The 21,140-nt window shown below is 46.4% G+C and overlaps 1 protein-coding gene across 6 annotated transcripts in view; it reads left to right on the forward strand.

Moving 5' to 3' along the window:
• MAST3 (microtubule associated serine/threonine kinase 3) overlaps positions 1-21,140 on the forward strand; it is a 1,229,968-nt gene that overhangs the window by 1,095,841 nt on the left and 112,987 nt on the right. For all 6 annotated transcript variants that reach the window (XM_069649250.1, XM_069649247.1, XM_069649248.1 and 3 more), the window contains 2 exons: positions 12,134-12,256; positions 17,133-17,245. In XM_069649250.1, the coding sequence (XP_069505351.1) occupies positions 12,134-12,256; positions 17,133-17,245 (236 nt within the window). The remainder of the gene's footprint in view (positions 1-12,133; positions 12,257-17,132; positions 17,246-21,140) is intronic.

Raw genomic sequence — 21,140 nt, forward strand, 5'->3', positions numbered from 1 at the left:
TTTTATACATACGAAGTGTAATCTGTGATTTCCATTGTCTCCTCATTGTGGAGCCTTTAAAAGCTCACCACCAATTGCGATTTAGCCTAGACCCTCATCACTGCTCCCCAGAGTTTCCCCTATCACAATATAGGTTGGCCTTCTAAACATCTGTCAACCAGGCCAGAGTATAGAAAATCAATCCTAGCAGTGATGGCCAAGGCGGCTGAGCACATCCCTGAAGGGGAAATACGAGATGGCTTTGAAGCTCTTACTAAGTATGGCAAGTAAGCCTGCCACCAGACTTTGCAGTCTCACCTAGACACCATGCAGAGCTTTGCTAGGCCAATGGCCATAAGCAGTCTTGCAGCGTTTTTATTGGCTGAGGAATATGCTGACGTCCAGGAGCTTCTCCTGGACGTGCCCTTCGATAGCATGAACTTGTTTGGCACCAAGGCTGGCATGTCTATCCAGACGTTTCACGCCTCTTAGACGACGGCCAAGTTGCTGGGGCTGATGATGCAGCAGTCCTGTGAGCCCAGCAGGCAGGGACAAGGTTTCCTTGCCTCTTATGCCCATAGAGGTCCGGCTCCCTCGGGCAAGCAAGGACAAGGCTGTTCTACAGGGGTAGTGGACACGATGGACATAAAGGATGCTCTGACTCCACGGTGCCCTCTGCAACCATCAGCGTGAAGCAGACATCTGCCTTTCATCCTGCGTTGGGTGCAGGATAGTTCTGTTTAGCAAGGAATGGAAAAAAATGTAGTTCGGACACCTGGGCCTTACGGTCATTCAGCAGGGATTCTGCTTACCATTTCCCTCTCAACCTCCAGACCAAACCCCCTTGACTCTGAACTTGCACAAGAACAAATTCAAGATGGTCCCGCTTGCCCAGTCCTAGGATATGAATGTCTGGCTAGTTTCCCTGGATCTCCAGGATGCTTACTTCCATGTGGCTCTGCATAAGAAAAAGAGAGATACAAAGTGGGGAACTGTCCCTCGTTATTCAAGGTCCTACCTTGTGGCCTCTCTTCTGCATCTAGCTTTGGCACCCAGCTGCAAGGAGTAGTGGCGGCTCACCTGTGGAGGGAAGGCTTTTTTGCCTTTCCCTACCTGGCCGAGAGGCTCGTCGGAGCCTACTCTTCAGATCTAGCTTTGGTGCACCTGTGTTGGACGTGCAGCCTATTGCACAGATTGGGCTTCTCCCTTAACTTCAAGAAGTCTGTTTTTCTGTCCCAGTCCCTCCGATTTATCGGGGCAGTCTTGGACAATCACTTGGGTTGGTGTTTCCCACCTGAGGACAGAGTGGCAAACATCTTCAAGATGGTCCAAGTTTTCCTTCCTCAGACGGCAGTTACAGCCTTGGCTTTTCTGTGCTTGCTGGGTCTTGTGACATCCTGCATCTTGCTGGTACCAGAGGCCCCTCTGCACATGCGGTCACTTCAGTAGCTCCTCAGCTCCCAATGGTCTGAGTTTAAGGGACAGACTTCATACCACCTTCTGGTCTGAGTGTCCGTAGACCTACAATGGTCGCCAGGAAGGACGACCATCTGAAGGGGTCTCTTTTCCGTCAACCCTGGCCACAGGTGGCTTTAGTCAGGGATGCATGCTTGAAAGAATGGGTGCTCGCTTACAAGATCTGACTGTGAGCGAACTATGGTCCCCATCAGAGTGCTTGGAGCACATAAATCTGCTGGAGCTGAGGATAATCTGGTTGGCCCTGGTCGCTTTCCTCACCTATGTGAGGGCAAGTCGATACTGGTCCTGACGGGCAAAACTGTGTACATGCATTTTCGAATGGATTGTGTCCTCCAATGTATTACTCATCTTTGACATGTAGTGTCCAGCTTTGGATGTTTTTCGGCATTGAGTTGATGTCCCTCGAAGGCCTCCGTCGAGGGTGACATCTTCGGATCTTATAAGTAGCATGCACAGCGCCCATTGCCTCAGTTCTGTTTTTCCGCAAACATGTTTGCTTCGTGAAACTTGGCGCACCTTGTACTTCTGAAGTTTTTGTTATGTCTTCTACACCAACGACCACTCGGTCCGGATTCACAAAATGCTGGGACTGCGGCTCCAAGGTGTCCATCACAGACCCGCATCGAGTCTGCCTGTGGTGCCTCGGCGAGGGCCATGACACAGATACCTGCTCCAAGTGTCAGTCTTATGACCGGAAAGGCCTTGAGGCAACAAAAAAGGTGTAAGCAAGGTGTCCAAGCCCCATAATCCCGACCTGCTGGGCCTTCAACCGATGAGTCGAGAGGAGACTCTCCTCGGCGGAAGAAGGCCAAGCACTCAAGGTCCAGGAGTGGTTATACCACTCATCCTCCTTGAAGCGTAAGAGGACCAGGCACCGCCGGTCGCCTTCCTCGTCTTCCTCAGGCGACAAACCAGAGAGGGTGAGATGCCCGTCCAAGAAATCGACCACGGCAGACTGGGAAGCGTTCCAAGATTTTTGATAAACCGGGAACCCGGCAGTGAGTGGTCTCAGCCGGATACTCGCACCCGGATAAACGCCATGATCCACATCAAGAGGCCTCAGGGCCTCACTCGGACAAGATTACGAAGGATTGTTCGAGACATGGAGAGGTCAAGGTCTTCGACACCGTTGAAACCTTCCAAACCTTCAAAGCCCTCGAAGTCATCGGCGCCACGCCAGTCAATAGTGCCCATCAGGTCCTCCAACCCGGTCAGACCGTCGATGCCTTTGACAGTGTTGTCAATGCCAACACCATTGGTGCCATCTCTGCCACTTTTACTGGTGCAGATACCTGTGACTGTTGTACCTCTGAAAAAGGCGGTTGCTAAGTCTAAGTTGGTGACTTTGAAACCTCTGGGTGCTATAACGGAGAAAAGGTGTACCCCTCTACCAAAGTTTTTTTTATTTTAAGTCCCTCACTTCCATTTTTGAGGAAGAGGAACATTCGGATGAGGATGATGCCCCTTTTGGTCTCCAGTTTGGGTCCCCTAATGTGCCTGAATGCCTCATTTCGGAGGAGAGTAGGATGCAGGATCTGCGATTCCTTGCATAATGCTAGTGGTATAGACACTTCTCCTGAGCTGGAGTTCGGCAAACCCGACCCAGGGGAGCATGCCCACTCCTCTTACAGGCAACTTGTGTCGAGAGTGGTTGAGTATCTGGGCTGGTCTAGACCGCCTGTGCATTATGATCAGGATGATTTTACGGAAATTTTGGACAAGGGCCTGTGTTACCATTCCATGTGGGTCTGCAAAAAGAGTGGCCAGGAAGTTGGAGTCTCTTGCAAGAAAATACTGCACCTACATTAGCGACCCCGGGTACCTGTGAACTCACCCCACTCCCGTTAGTTTGGTGGTCCAGGCAGCCACGGCTACCTCAAAACAGGCAGCATACCCTACCATCCCTCCTGATACGAACGATAAGCGTGTGTATGGATGGGCACGTAAGGTATTTTCGGCAGGGAGTATGGCGTTGACGTCGGCCAACTCTACTTGTGCCTTGGCTAAACGTTTGTACACTCTGTGGAAGTACATCTATATGGCGGCAGAGCATATTCCCGAAGGGGAAGAAAGGGATGGCTTCCTGGCTATTAAGGTCTGCAATGTGTGAGGCACTTCAGTCTGGGTTGGATTCTGCAAATAGCATAAGCAGGTCCATGGCTAGGAGCACCGTGATGCGTAGGTTTGCGTGGTTGTGCAGAAAATTGTGCTACCAGCCTTCTATCCTCCTCTGCATCCTAGTAAGGAAGAGGAGAGGCTCCATTGGTTGGACCCTAAGAGAGCATTAAACTTTTATATTTCCAGAATGTCCAAAGTTAGAGTGGATGACTGGCTCTTTGTGGGGCATACAAGACAAAAACTGGGCCAGGCTGTTTCTAAGCAGACCTTGTCTAGATGGATCATCCTCACTATTTCTATGCTATAGGTTGGCCGGCAAGGACCCTCCTGAGGGCTTGCGTGTTCATTCCACCAGAGGCATGGCCACTTCGACAGCCTTACAAAGGGGTGTCCCTATTAAAAACATCTGATGCTGCAACGTTGTCTATGCACACGTTTACTAAGCATTATTCCCTGGTTACTTCCCATGCTGTGGATGTTGCTTTTGGTAAGGCAGTACTTTTCTCTGCCCTTTAATAACAAATGTATAAATTCTTCACCCTCCTCCACTCGTGGATACTGCTTTGGGGTTCCGTCAAAGATGGGGAATGTTGGAGGACACAATCCATTCGAAGAACATGTTACTTACCACTGGTAACGTTCTTTCGACTGGATGTTCCTCCAACGTATTCCTCATCGCCCTCCCAACCTACCCCTCTGTAGAATTTCCCATCCTGTTACAGCTTTCGTTCCAACAATGCTGAGTACGGTCAGGCCTGCTTTATAGGCATATCTGAAACACTAGGAGGGAAAAGCAGAACTGAGGCAACGGGCGCTGTGTATGCTACTTATAACACTCAATGACGTCGGCCTCGACTGAGGCCTTCAAGGGACATCGACTCAACGACATCGACGCAGGGTTCCCTCTGCTGTAAAATTGCCGAAGAAGCCGAAGCTGGACACTACATGTCAAAGATGAGGAATACGTTGGAGGAACATCCAGTCGAAAGAACGTTACCAGGGGTAAGTAACTTGTTCATCTGAACAAGAAGGGTGGTGTGGGCTCCTTGCCGCTGTGCAGAGAAGCAATGAGATTGTCGTCCTGTGCTCTGGAGAACAGCATATCTCTGCGTGCCATCTGGCTGGCAAGGGGAAAATTTAACGGATGCACTGAGCATGCAGTTATCAACCTCTTTTGGCGAATTGAGGGAATTGGTTCCTTCTACCCAAGCGGAAGGGGAAACCCACCCCTCTGTCCCCAGCCCCATGTGAGACTAGGGAGGTGAGCTGCTTTGCAATACTCTCCCTAGGAGCTGGGGGGAAGTGGGACTTCAGCGGGAAAGACCCCCGCCCCCGATAGGGGACAATTGCTCTTTCCCATGAGGAATTCCCTAAACCAATACACTTGATGGCATACATGGGACTATCTAACATATTCCATACTTCAAAGTATAGAGACTTGACTGAAGAGACATTTAAAATGTGCCATCATCAGGAAGATGGAGAAGTCTCTTTAAATGGAAATCATCAATCCACTGCGAAGAGAAGGTTAAAGGAGTACTTGTCAAATGAGAGGGAAGCGCAAGGAACTCGTACTTGAGAAAGGGAGTTGCCCTGGTAGCGTAACACCAGCAGGAGGCAGGGCCGCAGGAGAGCGGGGAGCCTGTGAAATTGTTTTGCCTGGGACCAGCAAAGCAAATGTTGGAAGCCAGGTGTGAGCGAGAGACGGAAAGCAGAGACTGGGGTTGGGGATTCAGCAGTGGTGGGACCACGATATCATTGTGGTGGGCTGGCTGCCCATGCAACGATGCCGACAGCGCCACAGGGAAGCCAATGCAAACGGCACGGCTCCCTTTCGAGATACTGAGAAGCCGGGAGAAAGAACGAAAGTCGTACAGCAAGGATGCTGGTGAGAACAAACTGAGCGCGAGACAGAACGGTAGAAGATTCCGGGCCCGTAATAATCAGATGTTCCCAAACAGTATGGAAGGTAACTGGTCACCCGAGAGGAAGAGAAGGCCAAAAGACTGTTATGTGCCGGGAAAGACATCACAGTGAAAGTGAGAAAAGCTTGTAACCAAAGTTAAGAAACTTGAACTGTCTTAATGAAAGAAAGGCAATCATAGACATCCCTAAGGGAGAGATCAATAAGACAGGGTTACCACTAACCTGGGAGGAGGGGAAAGTTTATCCCAGATCAAGAGTCAGAGAGTGGAATATAACAAAGAAAGAATATGATGAACTGAAGTTCAAAGAAGCCTATAGGATAAACCACATGAAGCCAGGCCATGAAAAGGTTAACTATGAATGTCAAGGAAAGAAGGATCATACAGGAAACTTAACTTCGACGGCTTATGTAAAGCACATTCCAAGGATTGCACATGAGTCCAGGAAAACCATTTATAAGAAGGAAACTAAAGTCCATAATTTCTTGAGTGAGCTACACAACCTGATTGGGGGTGGGGGAATCACGAAAGACTATTTAAAAATTGTATATTAACAAGAAGCTTAAATACGAAGAAAAGAACTGCATGAACCACACATCAGGAGAAAGGAGTCCCTCTCCTGACCATAGTTTGTTAGTGGCAGAGTCGGTTAGCATTAGCTTTTGGATAGCGGACATATTCCTTTCGGACATTCACAGACTACTGGCAAACACCTTAGTTATTCATATAGGTAGGGGAATACTCCATAGCAATAGGTATCGTTAGGCCTTCATGTTATTATTTATTAAATACACCTTGCAAATATCCTCAGTCTGTGTCGTCCTTCTGATTAGCAAAGACGTGCCCTGAAGAAGGAGTTATGCACTCTGAAATGCATTGGCATTATAAGTATATTCAGATTTTGAGATGTCAGCTACGTCCTCACTAAGATTATATTAATGATCTTTTTGTTGTTTTTTGGACATTCCTTTGATAAAACAAAGCCTACAGCAACATAATCAAGACTCTGCATTTATTTACACTTGTATACAAATGATAAAGTTGGAGAAGTGTCCTGGAATTGACTGAACCAACTCGTTTCGGAATTCATGACCCTTGTTGGGAGTGAATCAGAGAGCGGCTGTGTGACTGGATTTTTTATCTAGTCTACTTCTTTACTTGTTTTCGAGTCAGGGTGTCTCCAGACTCATCACAGCCAGCTCCTGTGAGTTTTTATTGACACTTTATTATTTTTTGTTTAATCATGAAAATTCACATCAATACCTAACTCTGTATACATATTTACCCAGTGGTGCCCACTTATTTTCTTCTGGTTCTTCCTCCTTCTGATCCCGCCACACCTCCGACGAGTGGGAGCTCTGCCAGGAAGTTGTGGAGGAGATTTTCGCTCTTCGCACTAAGTCCAGTGTACATTTGTTGGCGGCAAGCAAAGCCTTGACTAATTATAAAAAAGCGGTGTTCACTGCTATTTTTATCAAACAAAATCAAAACCGCATTGAATAGTCCCCAAGAGTTATTCAAGACAATTGCTGATTTTCTTAACCTGAATAAATATGCACCAGTATAAGCTTCTTCTGTGTTGCATGCTAATGGCCTAAACAACTTTTTTGGAGATAAAATTGTGAAAATTCAAGACAACATTAGGCTGAATAGAGGTTCAGACTTGACCCCCCCCCCCCCCCAACTAGAGGCCTTGAGCCTAGCTAATGAAAAATCTAATGATTCGAATATGATGTCAATTGATAAAGCTCTGTTTAGTTTTAAGCAAGTTTCAGCGGAAGATATCACTGTCCTTCTGTCTGAGCTGAAACCCGCCAATGATTCTTTTTTTCCAATCCCTGCCCTAGTTGCTAAACGACTTTCATTGGAACTCACCCCCTTTATGACCAAGTTTGTCAATTTGTCACTTACCCAGGGTTTTGTTCCTGATGCTCTGAAACTTTCGGTTGTTTCACTGCTTCTGAAAAATGTCAGTCTGCACCCCGAGGACTATAATAAGTATCGACCAATTGCGGGCCTTCCCTGGCCGGGCAAGATTTTGGAAAAAGTGGTTACTAAACAATTGCAGGGCCATGGCCTCCTTCACCCTCTACAATCCGGATTTCGTCCCTTTATATGGGACCGAGACGGCATTGATGGCAGTTTGGGATGAGATTTTGCAGGCTGGGGATGCAGGTAAACTCTCCCTGCTTGTAATGCTCGACTTGTCCGCCGCGTTTGACATGGAGGACCATGACATTTTGCTGGGTCGAATGCAAAATCTTGTGAAGGTGGACCCCGGTGCGTTAATATGGTTCACATCCTTTCTTACTGGCCGGGAACAACATGTCCAGGTTGGTGGCTTTCTTTCCGATATTCTTCTCCAGTGCTATGGTGTACCACAGGGATCGGCACTCTCTCCGTGCCCTTATGAATATCCTTGAGAAAAATCATCTCCGATTTCATTCGTATGCTGACGGCACCCAGCTTTACATCAGGCTCGATGATGTGGAGGAAGCCCTTGCCCTGGTTAATAAGTGTTTGGAAGAAATTGGTACCTGGATGGAAAAGAATTGGCTACAGATGAACCCAAAAAAAAACAGAGGTGATTCTGTTTGGTCCTAAGCATGTCCTTGTAGGAAATAAATGTCCTCCCCCACCCCAGTTTCTGGGTACCTTCCTTAAGTATTCTAAAGTGAAGAATCTTGGCTGTATTGCCCAGGTCTCTGCCAAAGTTCAATCAGTTTTTTACAACATCCGCCTTTTGCATCATGCTCTACCCTATGTAGCAACTACTGATTGTGCTGTGTTGGTTGGGCCCTTAGTCAATTCCAATCTAGGCTATTGCAATGGACTTTTGGCTGGAGCTCCAGCCAACCAGATTCATCGCCTCCAAAAGCCCAAAATGCGGGTGTAAGACTGCTCTTTGGTGCAACCAAAAACACCCATACTTCTGGTCTCTGCCGATGACTGCATTGGTTGGCGGTGAACGATCGGATCAAATTTAAAATTGGGTGCTTGGTTCACAAATGCCTGAATGGGCTGGCACCGGCCTATTTGATCAAGAAACTGAAGCGATGCCAACCAACCAGAGCCCTTGGATCTAAAGATCAATTTTGTCTTATTAGTCCGAGGACAAACTACAGATCAAGAGGTGACCAGTGTTTCTCAGTGGCTGGACCCGACTATGGAACAGTCTTCCATTGAGCCTGAGACAGGCAACTTCCCTGCTGAAATTTAGAGCAGGCTTAAAGACTTAATAATTAAGTCTGATGATTGTCTAGCTTTCATTCTAAGTTCAATGTCATCTGTTCTCAATATGATTATGTATTCTCGCTAGAAATGTTACCATCTGCACCAGGATACAATTAAGTTTGTTGTATGCGTACTACAAATACTTCAAATTCCCTCCTGGGATACTCCCTAGGTGGACCTCTTCACTTCCATTGGAAATAGGAAGTGCAGGTGGATCTGCTCTAGGGTATTTCTTTGTCAGGGAGCTCTGGGGAACACGTCTAATGGAACTTCGACCTGCTCTGTGTTCCCCACGATCCCTTTTGTTCCGCTGGTTCTCGGAAGACTGCATCTGTTCGGGCTGCGATAATCTGGATTGCTCCGGACTGGGCCCGAAGAACATGTACCTGGAGTTGCTGGACATGGCCATCTGCCCCTTCCACTCTGAGGGGGCGAGGAGATCCATCCTCTGCGGAAAATGACTAGCTGTTTGTTGGTTACCTGTGTGTCTGAGCGAGCAGGGCTGTTATGAAATAGACCCCGTCTCGATGGATCATTCTCTGCATCTCAGAATGCTATGGTCTGGCTGGAAAGGAGGACCCTGAAAGATCTCTGTGCCTCACTCCACTAGAGAGTTGGCTGCCTACTTGGCATTATAGTGCAGAGTGCCTGTTCTGGATATTTGTCAAGTCGCAACATGGGCTTCCTGCCACACATTTGCTAAGCATTAGTGTTTGGATTTTGTCTGGTCAGGACGCACGTTTCGCGAGAGCGGTCATCAGAGTTTTCTGGTTTAGGTGGTGCCCTTGCTACCCACCTTCCTCCAGGTCACTGTACTGCTTTGGGAGTCTATCAAAGATGAGGAATCCATAGGACAAAGGAGTGCATCAGAAGAGCAAATTACTTGCCTCTCTTTAATGTTCTTTCTGATGGATGTTCCTCCCACAGACACCTCATCGGCCTCCCTCCTTGCCTGCCCCTCTTCGGGTAGCTAGTACAGCTTAGTTCTGCAGTCTCTCAGCATCCCAGTACTAAGGATAAGGGTGGATCTGAGGTAACGGACACAGTGCCTCTATATATACTGGCCTGACATCCTGTCTGTCGTGGGCCACGTAGATACATCAGGTGGAAATGACATGGAGCTGCGCGTGGCAAAAGTTTTCGGACACCATCTGGTGCTGGGAGAACAGATATCAAAGGTGAGGAATCTGTTGGAGGAGCATCCATCAGAAGGAACATTACTGAGAGGTAAGTCATTTTGTTCTTTACTTTGAAACTTGGTACGGAAACTCCTCCACATCTGTTGGGCCACTTTTAATTGCATGGACCCCATAACTTTTAAAGGTTCCAAGGCTCCACCCCAATGTGCACAATCCCAGATAATAATTGTCGTTTTACAACCTCTCTGGCAGCATTTTGTAGATAAATACACACGTTATCACAAGAAATGTGCTATATTCTGTAATGAAGGGAGTAAAAAAAAGCTGTTCCGAATTCCATCATTACTGTGTCTTTCACAGCGCCTTGCGTTGTCTGGGAGCTGCCGTGCAATGGAAACTGACCTAGCTAAAGAAATGTAAAAAGTCCTCGGAACACTCAGCCCATGTGGTGTGTGTTTTGTAGACCTTGATTCTGGCTTTTAAGGTAGCGTGCTATTTTTCCACGATTGCAAGAGGCTGTGATGGATTGCATTGCTTATCCTCTGGAGAGTGCTGCAGGTGTGTCCCAAAATGATAGGCTCGTGTCTCCGGAAGCCTGGCGAAGGGCTGCACCCGACAGCCCTTTACCAATTTGCAATAGAGAGACGTAGTGCTGCTGTTCATCTAAAATAAAGTATATGTACTATTGGAATAATGTTTGGTATAGGTCTGCCCGTATACTGCAAAGACACTTATATCAGAATAATATTGCATAGAACTAAGTAAATTAAAAATTAAATTAAAAATCTTGCACTAGTTTTACCACATCGAGCCATCAAGTTCCATGGGTCCTATTTTTAGTTCTGGCTATAAAATGACGCGTTAGCGCCACCTATAAGCCAAAACTAATGCATATGAGGAGGGACACAAAGTTTGTATGTGTGTTATTTGCCCACCCACTTACCCATTGACTGCTCAAAGCCATGCTACTCCCTATGGCCATTCCCACCCATTGCCTGCCTCTCCCCGCCCAAAACACGCCATCCTAAGATCTCTTTGAGTTAACTTGACTATATCAAGTATTAAAATCAAACTGTGTTCGAAGTGCAAGCCAGGGTTTTTCAAAGCAGTCTTCTGAAAGCCATATTTTAAAAAGCGCTACTGGTGTAATAATGTCTTAACCAGATCTGCCTTTAGCAAATTGATTTGTAAAGAGTATGTGTGTTCTTCACTGAGGTCCTGTTAAAACCAAGCATTGGGAAAGCCAACAGTTTACGATTGTGTATAGGTATTCGAAGGGCATTTGCCAGGAACTGCTATCATATGCCCAGCTTCGTGCACCATTTTTAAGTTGCTACCATTAATGTCCAGTTAGTATCATAAGGCAAATGCATGGCAAATAACATCCAAATGCCATTCAAGTTCAAGACCCTGGGGCGATGGCCCATAGTATCTCCAACGCCTCCTAAGTACCTTCCTTCCAGAGACCTCCGCTCGTCTACTTCCAATTCTCTGCGGGTGAGTCGCTTCTCCAAGCAGAGACTGGGTGGTAGATCACTCTCCTCTGCAGGTGCCCCCCTCTGGAATGGCCTCCCTGCCACTCTGCCTTGAGCCGGACCTCCTTGCGCCCCGGAACCTCCTCAAGATCTTCCTTTTCTTCTTTTCCTTTTCTCTGCCTCTCCCCTGCTAACCTTTCCCCGCCTCCTTTCTCTTTGACTTCCCTCTGCTAATCCTTCCCTTCCGCTTGCTCTGTTACATTGACTGGTTGCCTGGAGCCCCTCCGAGTCTTGTAGGACAGCAGCCCCCCGACCCCCTGCCTGCCCAGACCCCAGCACTTGCCTTCCGGCCCTCCTGCACTACCTCCTGGCGTTCCTTGGACTTCCGGGCATGTTCACCTTGGAGGCCCTGCCTCCCTTGCACATAACCCAGGGCACTGTTCCACTGGATGAACTTCTCCCCCTTCCCTGCACTTCTTGTCTGCGCACTTGCTCGATCTAAATGTTACTAGGTCTAGTAAGATAGTTTCTTGTTCTCCCCTCCCTGCCTGGTTGCGCCTTGAAACACTTGTGGCGCATTATAAATAGCCTATCAATCAATATATCTACATAGAAGCCAAAACTGTTGGCATTGCCAATGCTTGTCATAAGCATGCTGGTACACCTTTTTTAGATAGCACAGTTTTTCTTAGTGAAAAGCACTTGCTTGTCACGCTCTATGTTGCAAATGAATCTTCTAACGAAAGATGCGCTCTACTGTTTTTGTGTTTTTTCTGGATGCTAGGAGGAGTCCATGAGGTGAAGCAGCACGCGTTCTTCCACACGCTAGACTGGAATGGGTTACTCCGGCAAAAGGCAGAGTTTGTCCCCCAGTTGGAGGCCGACGACGACACGAGTTACTTCGACAGTAAGCATGATGCACACCCTTCTCTAATCACTCCTAATGGGCAGTACTGGCACTTCCCAAAAAGGCCATTCCCTCAGAAAACGGTGGTAGGGTTGAGGCCGGGTCCATCTGGGCTGGGGATGAGTCATCTTCACCATGTCGGACCTTCCAGGGGCACCAGTCTAGCAGTTACAATTCTGATTTCTCTGTACCCCAGAATGGACCTGCGCCTGCTTGTGACTTGTTTCACTTGTGTTTGGGAGTAGGAATCCAGAGGTGGCTCTTTCTAACAAATCTCTTCTAAGCAGCCAAGGGTGTCCATGTTGACTAAATTCTCTTGAGACAATTGAAGAGTAGGGCTAAATTATGTTTGCATAATTTATTCAATTCAGAATGTTTCCTAATTGTGTACTTCTTATCTATGTTTCTGCACATTTTGGGAAGTTGTTACATTATCTGGAAGTGTAGGTGAATGTATTTGAAGGAGATAATTGGATCCATTCCAGGGAGATTCACAGCGAGTCCTCATCGGAGTTCGGGGAAATGTTTGCCTTTCTGCTGCTGTATGTTTGCTACGATCTCTCTACAGTAGTGCATTGATGGCGTTTCTAAGCCTCTCAACTTCTGCACATGAAGTGCCAGCACCTGGTGCGATGAGGGCAGTGATCCCTGGATGGAAGACCTTTGGGTTATACATGGGAATAGTGTCAGTTTGGTTACTGTCTGGCTAAGCAACCTTCTATGTAGTTTTACTGTCGCCTCTTCCGTGTCCGGCCTGACCTCTGAAGCATATATTGGGCCAGCAAAGATTCCGCCTTCGGTTAGGTGGCCATGGCTAGTGAAAACCATGGTGAAGAAACCTTTTGAGGCAAGCTGCATAAAAAAAAACACGCGATCAATTCACTTCACCCCATTACTAGTTGACATCACTTTTGAGAAGTAATGCATTTTTCACTACTAAACCATTTTTGCACATGGAGGAGAAAATAATCTTTTATGATAAATTCTATACAAATCACTTAAGCTACAAATACATCTTGTTTTGACCACATTCAAGTAAACAAAAACTGAATGCAAATAATAAGTTTTTCAAAGCTGCTCCATTCCCTTTCCAAGGTCATTATTTTTTTAGCTGCCAAACAATCAAAGGGTTCTTTTGCACTGCAGATTTAGGGCCTGATAGAGGGTTTTCCTATGGGATTGCACCATTATAAAACGCTTCTGTGAATCAGGCCCGTAAACTCCACATGCATGCCATGTCTAATCAGAACTACAAGTGGATTAGGTAATCATTCAGTAGAACAGTTTTCAAAGACCTTAAGTTGTCCTTTGCAGGCTGTTCAGGCAGCCCTGGCTTTAAATCTCATATTACTATGCATTGTGGGATTACTTCCAACATATACTCCCCGCACTCATCCGCTCCCACAATCTCACCTACTACAACAATGCAGATGACACCCGGATCACCCTTAATATCCCGAAATCGTCATCCTCCTCCCAGCCAGATCTATCATCATGCCTCTCAGATATTGACTACTGGATGACGACCAACCACCTCCTCCTCAATCCTGGGAATCCTAGTCGGTGGGGAAAACCACGCTCCTCACACCACCACCCCCACACCTCAGTAAAAAACCTTGGATGCACACTGGACACGGATTTATCCCTCTTCCAACACATCAACTCTATATTCAGAACCTGTTTCTTCCATCTACGCATCCTCAGGTCTATCTTCACATACCTCACCTATCTTCACCGTTTCTCTGCCATCATCCTCTCCCGCTTAGGCTATGCAAGCTGCCTTTACCTAGGCACACCAGCGTTTCAGCTAAGGAAACTGCAAAGAATCAAACGCTGCAGCCCATCTGCTCATTGGCTTTCCTCCCAAAGAACACATCAGCCCTACACTGAGTCTTCAATTGGCTCCCCATTGGTTCACGCACTACCTTTTTTAAAGCCATGTGCATCATTCACCGTGCCATCCACCACAATGGCCTGAAATTCCTCCAAGACAAGTCACTCGCTACCGCCCCTCAAGGACACTCGGCTCCAGCACAGCATCTCTCCTAGTTCCACATTAAAACTGCACCAGACTGGGTGGATTCTCCTTCTCCGTCAAAGCGCTGATCATCTGGAACTCTCTGCCACAGCACATCCGCAACATTGACGATCACTTGGCATTCAGTGGCGCCCTCAAAACCTGGCTCTTCCATTCCTTGCTTTGAAGCCCTCTCACACTCTATACTGTTGATAAGCACACAGACGCACTGGCCCAAACCCAACAACACACCTATCAATCCAGTCCTCTATGGATGCCGGCAGCGTTCGCAGCAGCACACTGTGAAATAATTTCGCCCTCACGCTCATCCACCCGATCCCCTGCTCGGACTTTCAATCTAGGGAGACCACAACTGGCGAGACCAACCAACCGTGTTGGACCTAGAAAAAAAAGGACATCTAAGATGAACACCCGAGTTTAAGGTTTTTATACCTTGCACCACGTCTGTGGATACAGGCCACAGGCACGGCCACCCATCCATGCACTCTATAATGAAGCTATGGCTATGCAATTCCAGTCTAGCAGCTCGCATAGCCGTCTGCACTGATAACCCTGATGTACCTCAGCACCTCTGCCGTTAGTATACAGCAACAAACTATGAAAAATGTTGGTCTAGCTGGGCACACATCGAATCTCCGGCACTAGCACTCATATAAACCACCAACAGCACCCGCCCACGTGCCTGGCCTCCGGGCTGCTTACTGGAGCTTAGCCAGCCCACTTAAGTTCTAACCTGGAAAAATGCACACACACACACTTAGAATCTCCCCCACATGGACCACGGTCACCAAGGGCGTTCCAACCACAAAGCGCATTGAGCCCATACAATGTGGCAAAGGACACTATATAAATGTCCAATACAATACGTGTAGTCAAACATGTCTAAAGGGGAAAGTAAGGCAACACGTACTATCCAGGAATTCCAAATAAGAGCTCGACTCCAGCCAGTGCAGAGCATCACTTGCAGGCTCTGCATATTTGTAGAAGTGAGTGTGGCTAATCCAAGTGGCTAAGTGATTATTGGTATCCACATTTCACCCTCATCAGTTAATGTGCATGCACAGTACTACCGCGCAACAGCAGACAAAACGTGTTAAACTTCCAATGGATAAAGTGTATGCCCAGAGGTCTAGCAAACTGCTATTAACTACAAGGGGCTGGTTTTGCCATGCTGCGGCTTTGTCCTCTGACAACCCTTACTGGCCGCCACACATTCTTTAAGCAAATCAGTCCTCCTACTTAATGGTGTTGGCCCACATGGTGATACTTAAGCACCACATGTCTTGCTGCTCGCCATGCTTTCTTCTGCAGACTTGTCTCAGCATAAGCACTACTAAAATGCAATGGGGTAGCATTGGCATTTTTTAAAGAAAATGTGCATTGAGATATTGTAAATTGATAGGAAACGTGCTTTCTATACAAGATTTATCTACAAGATAACCAAATCTCCATGAAGCCGAAGCAAGAGTTATGGGGGAGACTAAAATGAACCAGAATTGAGTCGGTTGCTCTATGCCCTATTGATTACAAATACAGGTCATTGAACGTTCACAAAGTTCTAGTTCTCAGGGGAATCTTCCTAGGGAAGGTAACCTTTTTGTTTGCTGAAAGATATAGTTTGTACCCAGTCCTCACTCTGTGGGGCACTATTATCTTTCCTAGTATTCAGGATCTGCTTTGTTGCAATGATGAGGGCTCTGTATATCCATTTGTGTGCTTCTAGTGTAGTGCGGAACAGCCCCTGGACACAGAGTAAGGGATGTCCTCGGCACTGTGGTGCCTACTACGAAGTCAGTGCTTGGGTAGACTTCTGTCCCATAGTGAGACACTCTCCTGCATTCCAAGGACATGTGTTGGCTAGAACACTTAGATTCTTTACAATACCAACCTTCATCTGATGATAGAAGTTTGATTTTCCACATTCTCCGAGGGGGGTGGGCAGGGGGCAATTAAGATGGTTTATAATCCTTCCTTGGGTTACCAAAGGTCTAGGTCCACCTCCTTCAGGTTGTGACATGCCTGTGCCCAATCTTGGTGTGGCATGGCTATCGCCATCTCACTTTGCCAGACCCTTCAGATAATGGGCTGGATTTGTGTTGCAGAAACCATAGATTGTTGAGGCGGAAAGGGGGGCGAGCTAGGATATGTGGAGGAGCCCAGGTGTGTCTAGTATGCTGGCATTTAGAGGGGAGAAGTGGTCATTAAGATATTTGACAATACTTAGTATTCAGAATGGCAACCCATCAATAGATTCTTAACCAGTGTCTCATCCTAGTCACCCATGTCACTTGACCTAGTCCTAGTTATTTAGGACTTAGACCCTAGTCTGTTTACAGTTCTGGAAAGGAAGACATGTGCTAGTTGAACAGAGAGGAGGGGATGGGGTGAAGAGGAAGCATGTATTTCTGTTTTGTTTCATTTGTTCTGACTGCATGTCCCTCCATACAATTTGGCAGATAAGTATTTAATTTGTATATGGCACTTGCTGTCTGTCACTTGTGGCTTTGTAGTAGTGAAAACATTTGTTGGAAATCCAAGCTCAACTAATCCTCAAAAAAAACTTTCCTGGTGCAAAACAAGAGTCCAGCTTTCTTTCTTCTTTTGCTATTGTTGCTGTATTTTTGGCATCGGATATTGTTGCTCTTTTTGTGGCCTCTGGCAATGTGTATGTCGTCAAGTCACATTTTGAAATGTTTTCGTGGGTGAAACATTTGGAAAAGGTGTCAAGTCTTCTGTGTAATATGCTATGTCAGTAAAAGAGGGAGGCTTTCGTCGTGTGCAAAGAAATGTTCATTCTTTTTTCCTTTGAGCTACAACCACCTTCTCTTGGTTTTCCAGCTCGCTCAGAAAGGTACCATCATGTGGGTTCCGAGGATGATGACGAGACGAACGACGAAGAGTCCTCGGTTGAGATCCGCCAGTTTTCCTCCTGTTCTCACCGCTTTAGCAAGGTATTGAATTGGTCCAAGCCATCCCAGCACTTTTTAGATTCGTTTTGCACAGGAGCTGCTTTAGTCTGGCTTTTGAAGCATACATTCCCACAGCTGCCGCCTTCTGCTTGATTTTTCACTAGTTGGATAGGATCTTTCTGTTTAAATGACCATACATTCAAAAACTGTTTGCAGCGAGGGGAGGCCCGCCATTTCAGCACTGGCACTTCCAGCACGTGTTGGAGCAGCTTGCAATTGCCTCCTCTTAGGACAGGCCTCCAGAACAGGGCTCTCTTCCGAAGCAAGCCTAAGTGGGGGGCCCGCTCTGCTGTTGATCTGGAACAAGTGAAGCAACCAAGATGTGACTTTGTTACAAAAGTTATCCAAGTTAGTTGAATATCTTGTGAGGCAACTGCAGTGCTGTTGTCTCTGCAGAGCTAGACACTAGGTGGCTGTTTTGAAGGGCAATGCCAGATGTGAATATCTAATGGACTAAGAAGCAAAGCCTGGGGCTGCCCCTTTATCACTAGCCGAGGCATCCTCGACCGCTGCTATCTCGATGGGATCACTCCACCCTCTGTATATTATCTAATTGAAAGGGTCATGGTCCAGGATTGAGAGGGGTCTTAGAAACTGCCTGTGTTTTTTTAATTTATTGACTTTAACTCTGCAATGCATTGTGGATTTATAAAGATAGGAAAGTTGGCGATGATGGTAAGGCTAACTTATTAACTGAGAGGTGGCAAACAGAACTACCCAGACACATGTGGTGCATATCTAGAAATATATGCAGAATAAGACAAAGATCTCCATTGCATAAACCCCCAGACCTCCTCCAACCACCACCCCTTGTGAATCTTTGTATATAGTCTCTTGCTCGGCCCCCAACTGCTCGACCTATGGGAAGTAGGGATGTAACGGTATAACGGTATACCGTTAAAGATACCGTTAACCACTTAATTGAACAATAATAACCGTCACATTGTTTATACCGTTATACCGTTTATACCATTAAGTGTGCTTTTCAATCTGATTTGGAAAGGCTGTAGTAAGCAAGTGCTGCGCAGTCTTGGTCTTGCACTGTTGGATGTGCCGTCTGCCAAGTAGTTTCAGTTGGAGCAGTTTTTAATGCCATTCCATAAACCACACGTGCCTGACACAAAATCAACATGTTAGCAATAGGAAGAATAAATACAGTGCCAAGAAGGAAAAGGGTTTACTTTGGGATGGCTGCTTTGGGGTTTATATATTTATAATGGATAAGGTTTGCTAAACATATGACAATGGGGGATTTCCCTTGCTCCATCATTGAATTTACATATAATAAGTCACACTGCGAAATTCACTCATCTCTGCGGGTAGTCCCTCCTGCCATACCAAAGGTAAACATGTGCGTGATTGCTGAACACCTTTTGGCCCGCAAGTAAACTAAAGGCTGTAACGTAAAGAGAGAGAGAGAGAGAGAGAGAGAGAGTGTGTGTGTGTGTATGCACACAAGTTTATTCTACCATCAGCCTCCATTGATCTGTGGCATGCAGATTATCAAGATGGCAACATGTTCATCTTCACCAGTAGCCAGTGGGGGAGCTAAAAGCCTAAACAACCACTTAAGAAAAGCTATTCAGTTTGCTTTGCCAGTCCCAGCAGGGCTCCCTTCCCCCCGCACCACTCCTCTCCACACGTGTTTGGTGGCAGCAAGGGGGGCATTTCAGTGGAAAGTATGTTGAAAAGTCCAATTCTGGCCCTGGGTGCCTGGTTTTGTTTGCGATGATGAATCTGACAATTTATGACCTTTTAGAAAATATTTGTTAAGATTAGTTAACTCCACCTGCTATACCGCGATAACCATGATATACCGTCATTTGGCAAGAAGGTTATCGTACCGTCCTAAAACTAATACCGTGACACCCCTATTGGGAAGTTGCTTATTGCTCAGCCCCGGGTGGTCGGCATATGCAACTACTCGCCCTCCCTCCCAAAAACTCCCTCTACCGCCCCGTCTTCCCTTTTACCTCTCCTACAATGCTTTCACTGTTCCCTTCCTTTCAGGGGGATCGACTGTACACCCTGTTTTCCTTCTCCCCCCACCCCTCATTACTTCACCCTGTCTCCCGCGCCACCCATGACTACCTGAGCCAATCTCGTCCTCTTACTTGCCCGTCTCCTATAGCCACACTCCCCCCTCTTGCCTACGCTCTCCCACTACCCCCACCCTGGACAATGTACTGTAGAGATGGCTTTTACCCCTCTCCACCATCATTACTCCCTAGCCCACGCCCTCTGCCCCACCTCACAAGCTACCACCGTCTCACCTTGTATGTGTTATTTAAAAATGTATTTATATTGGTGTTTCAGTGACGTTTCACACAATTACATATATAAAATACAATCATTACATAGCAAAGTATTCACATAATAATTTAAGAAATTAGTGAACAATTTGAAATCCTTCATTTTTGAAACTATGTACTCTATTTTATAGCCAAATCATAAGGGATTCATTATTGCTACTTGTGCTACTTTCCATGTTTTTTTCATGGCAATTGTCATAGACTATTTTAACAGCCCATGTACACGGGCCAAAGTGCAGGTTTTCATTAACACAGTAGGACCATTACATATACTAAGGCAACAGCTCCCTCTAGCAGAGCATTCTGTTAGTTTGGGCAGTCTCTACTGCGCAGGAGTGCATCAGACAAACATACATCTGACCTTTTATAATATTGTATGTAGATGGAATATTGCCTAATATATATCTGCCCTAAAAAGCAGACTTTTTAATCTTTGGGCATCGTGATCAAAGGGACCAAGTAGTTTGAAACGTTCCTCATTGAATCTTGGACATCAGGTAAAGATGCCTAAGAGTTTCTGTATTTATATCTAAACCTAATCGACAAATCCTATTCTTCCTTTGGATGTTCAATCAGGAGCCCATTACTGCCAAGCAAGGGACCAGGACACCCGCTGAGCAGACCGCGAGCCGAAGGTCCCAGCTCCTCCAAGCCCACCGGGGGACTCTTTGTATAAGATTTGAGAGCCACAGTCACCCATGTCAATGCAGCCAATCCCTACGGATTATCCGTACCAGCATCTCAATTTACCCACCCATCGTGGGCAGCCCAGATCTAATATAGCCGTGAGACTCTTTATTCGGTCGAAACACATGTCAGCTGACCTACCATGGCTTCTAATTAAACATTCCACATGCAAAACCTGGGAAATGTTAGGGAGAATTCTCATTTATGTGCTAATTCCCTTCAACCCTATAGACCCATAGCTCTTTTGCTGTATTTAAGGACTTTAAATTTTAACGAGTGAGTGAGTGAGTGAGTGAGTGAGACCTTTTTCTCACTCTCTCGTGTGTTTTGACCTGTTTGGATTATGTTTTCACTGTTTTTTTGGAGTCTGACCAACTCCATAGGCATCTACTTTTTGTATGGTGACACACATCACCTTCAGTGCAGTGTCACAATGAAATACTTTAGATTTCTCATAAGGTTTAACTACCTTTTCTTGTGTGAACTACTGTTCCCAAGAATAGTAAAGTGAAATTGACTCTACTTACCTTTTCTCTTTGTCCAGCACACACAATCTTATGTGGAGTGCTGGGGGGGTTACCTAGTAGCCCCGAATCCTACATCCTCATATAACAATTTTCATGTTACCCTCAGCACTTTAAATAGCTGGTGGCAGTGGTTTAATTTTCCTACCACTGTGCTTTTCTACCGCAGGCTGAATCCTCGGCTGCAGTACAGCACCCATGGGTGACCATTTTGTCAAAATGGCCCGGTCTTCTTTTTTCGCCATTTTCTGTTTGTGAGGTCTTTCTTCGGTTTTACTCTGTGCGTTGAGCCAGGTTTGAGCCCTTTCTTCATTTCGCCTTTGGTAGGCTTTGTCCCTGAAGCCCGCCTCTGGC

The sequence above is a fragment of the Ambystoma mexicanum genome, chromosome 1p, assembly GCF_040938575.1.
Source record: "Ambystoma mexicanum isolate Mex_15411 chromosome 1p, UKY_AmexF1_1, whole genome shotgun sequence".
Taxonomy (NCBI): Eukaryota; Metazoa; Chordata; class Amphibia; order Caudata; family Ambystomatidae; genus Ambystoma; species Ambystoma mexicanum.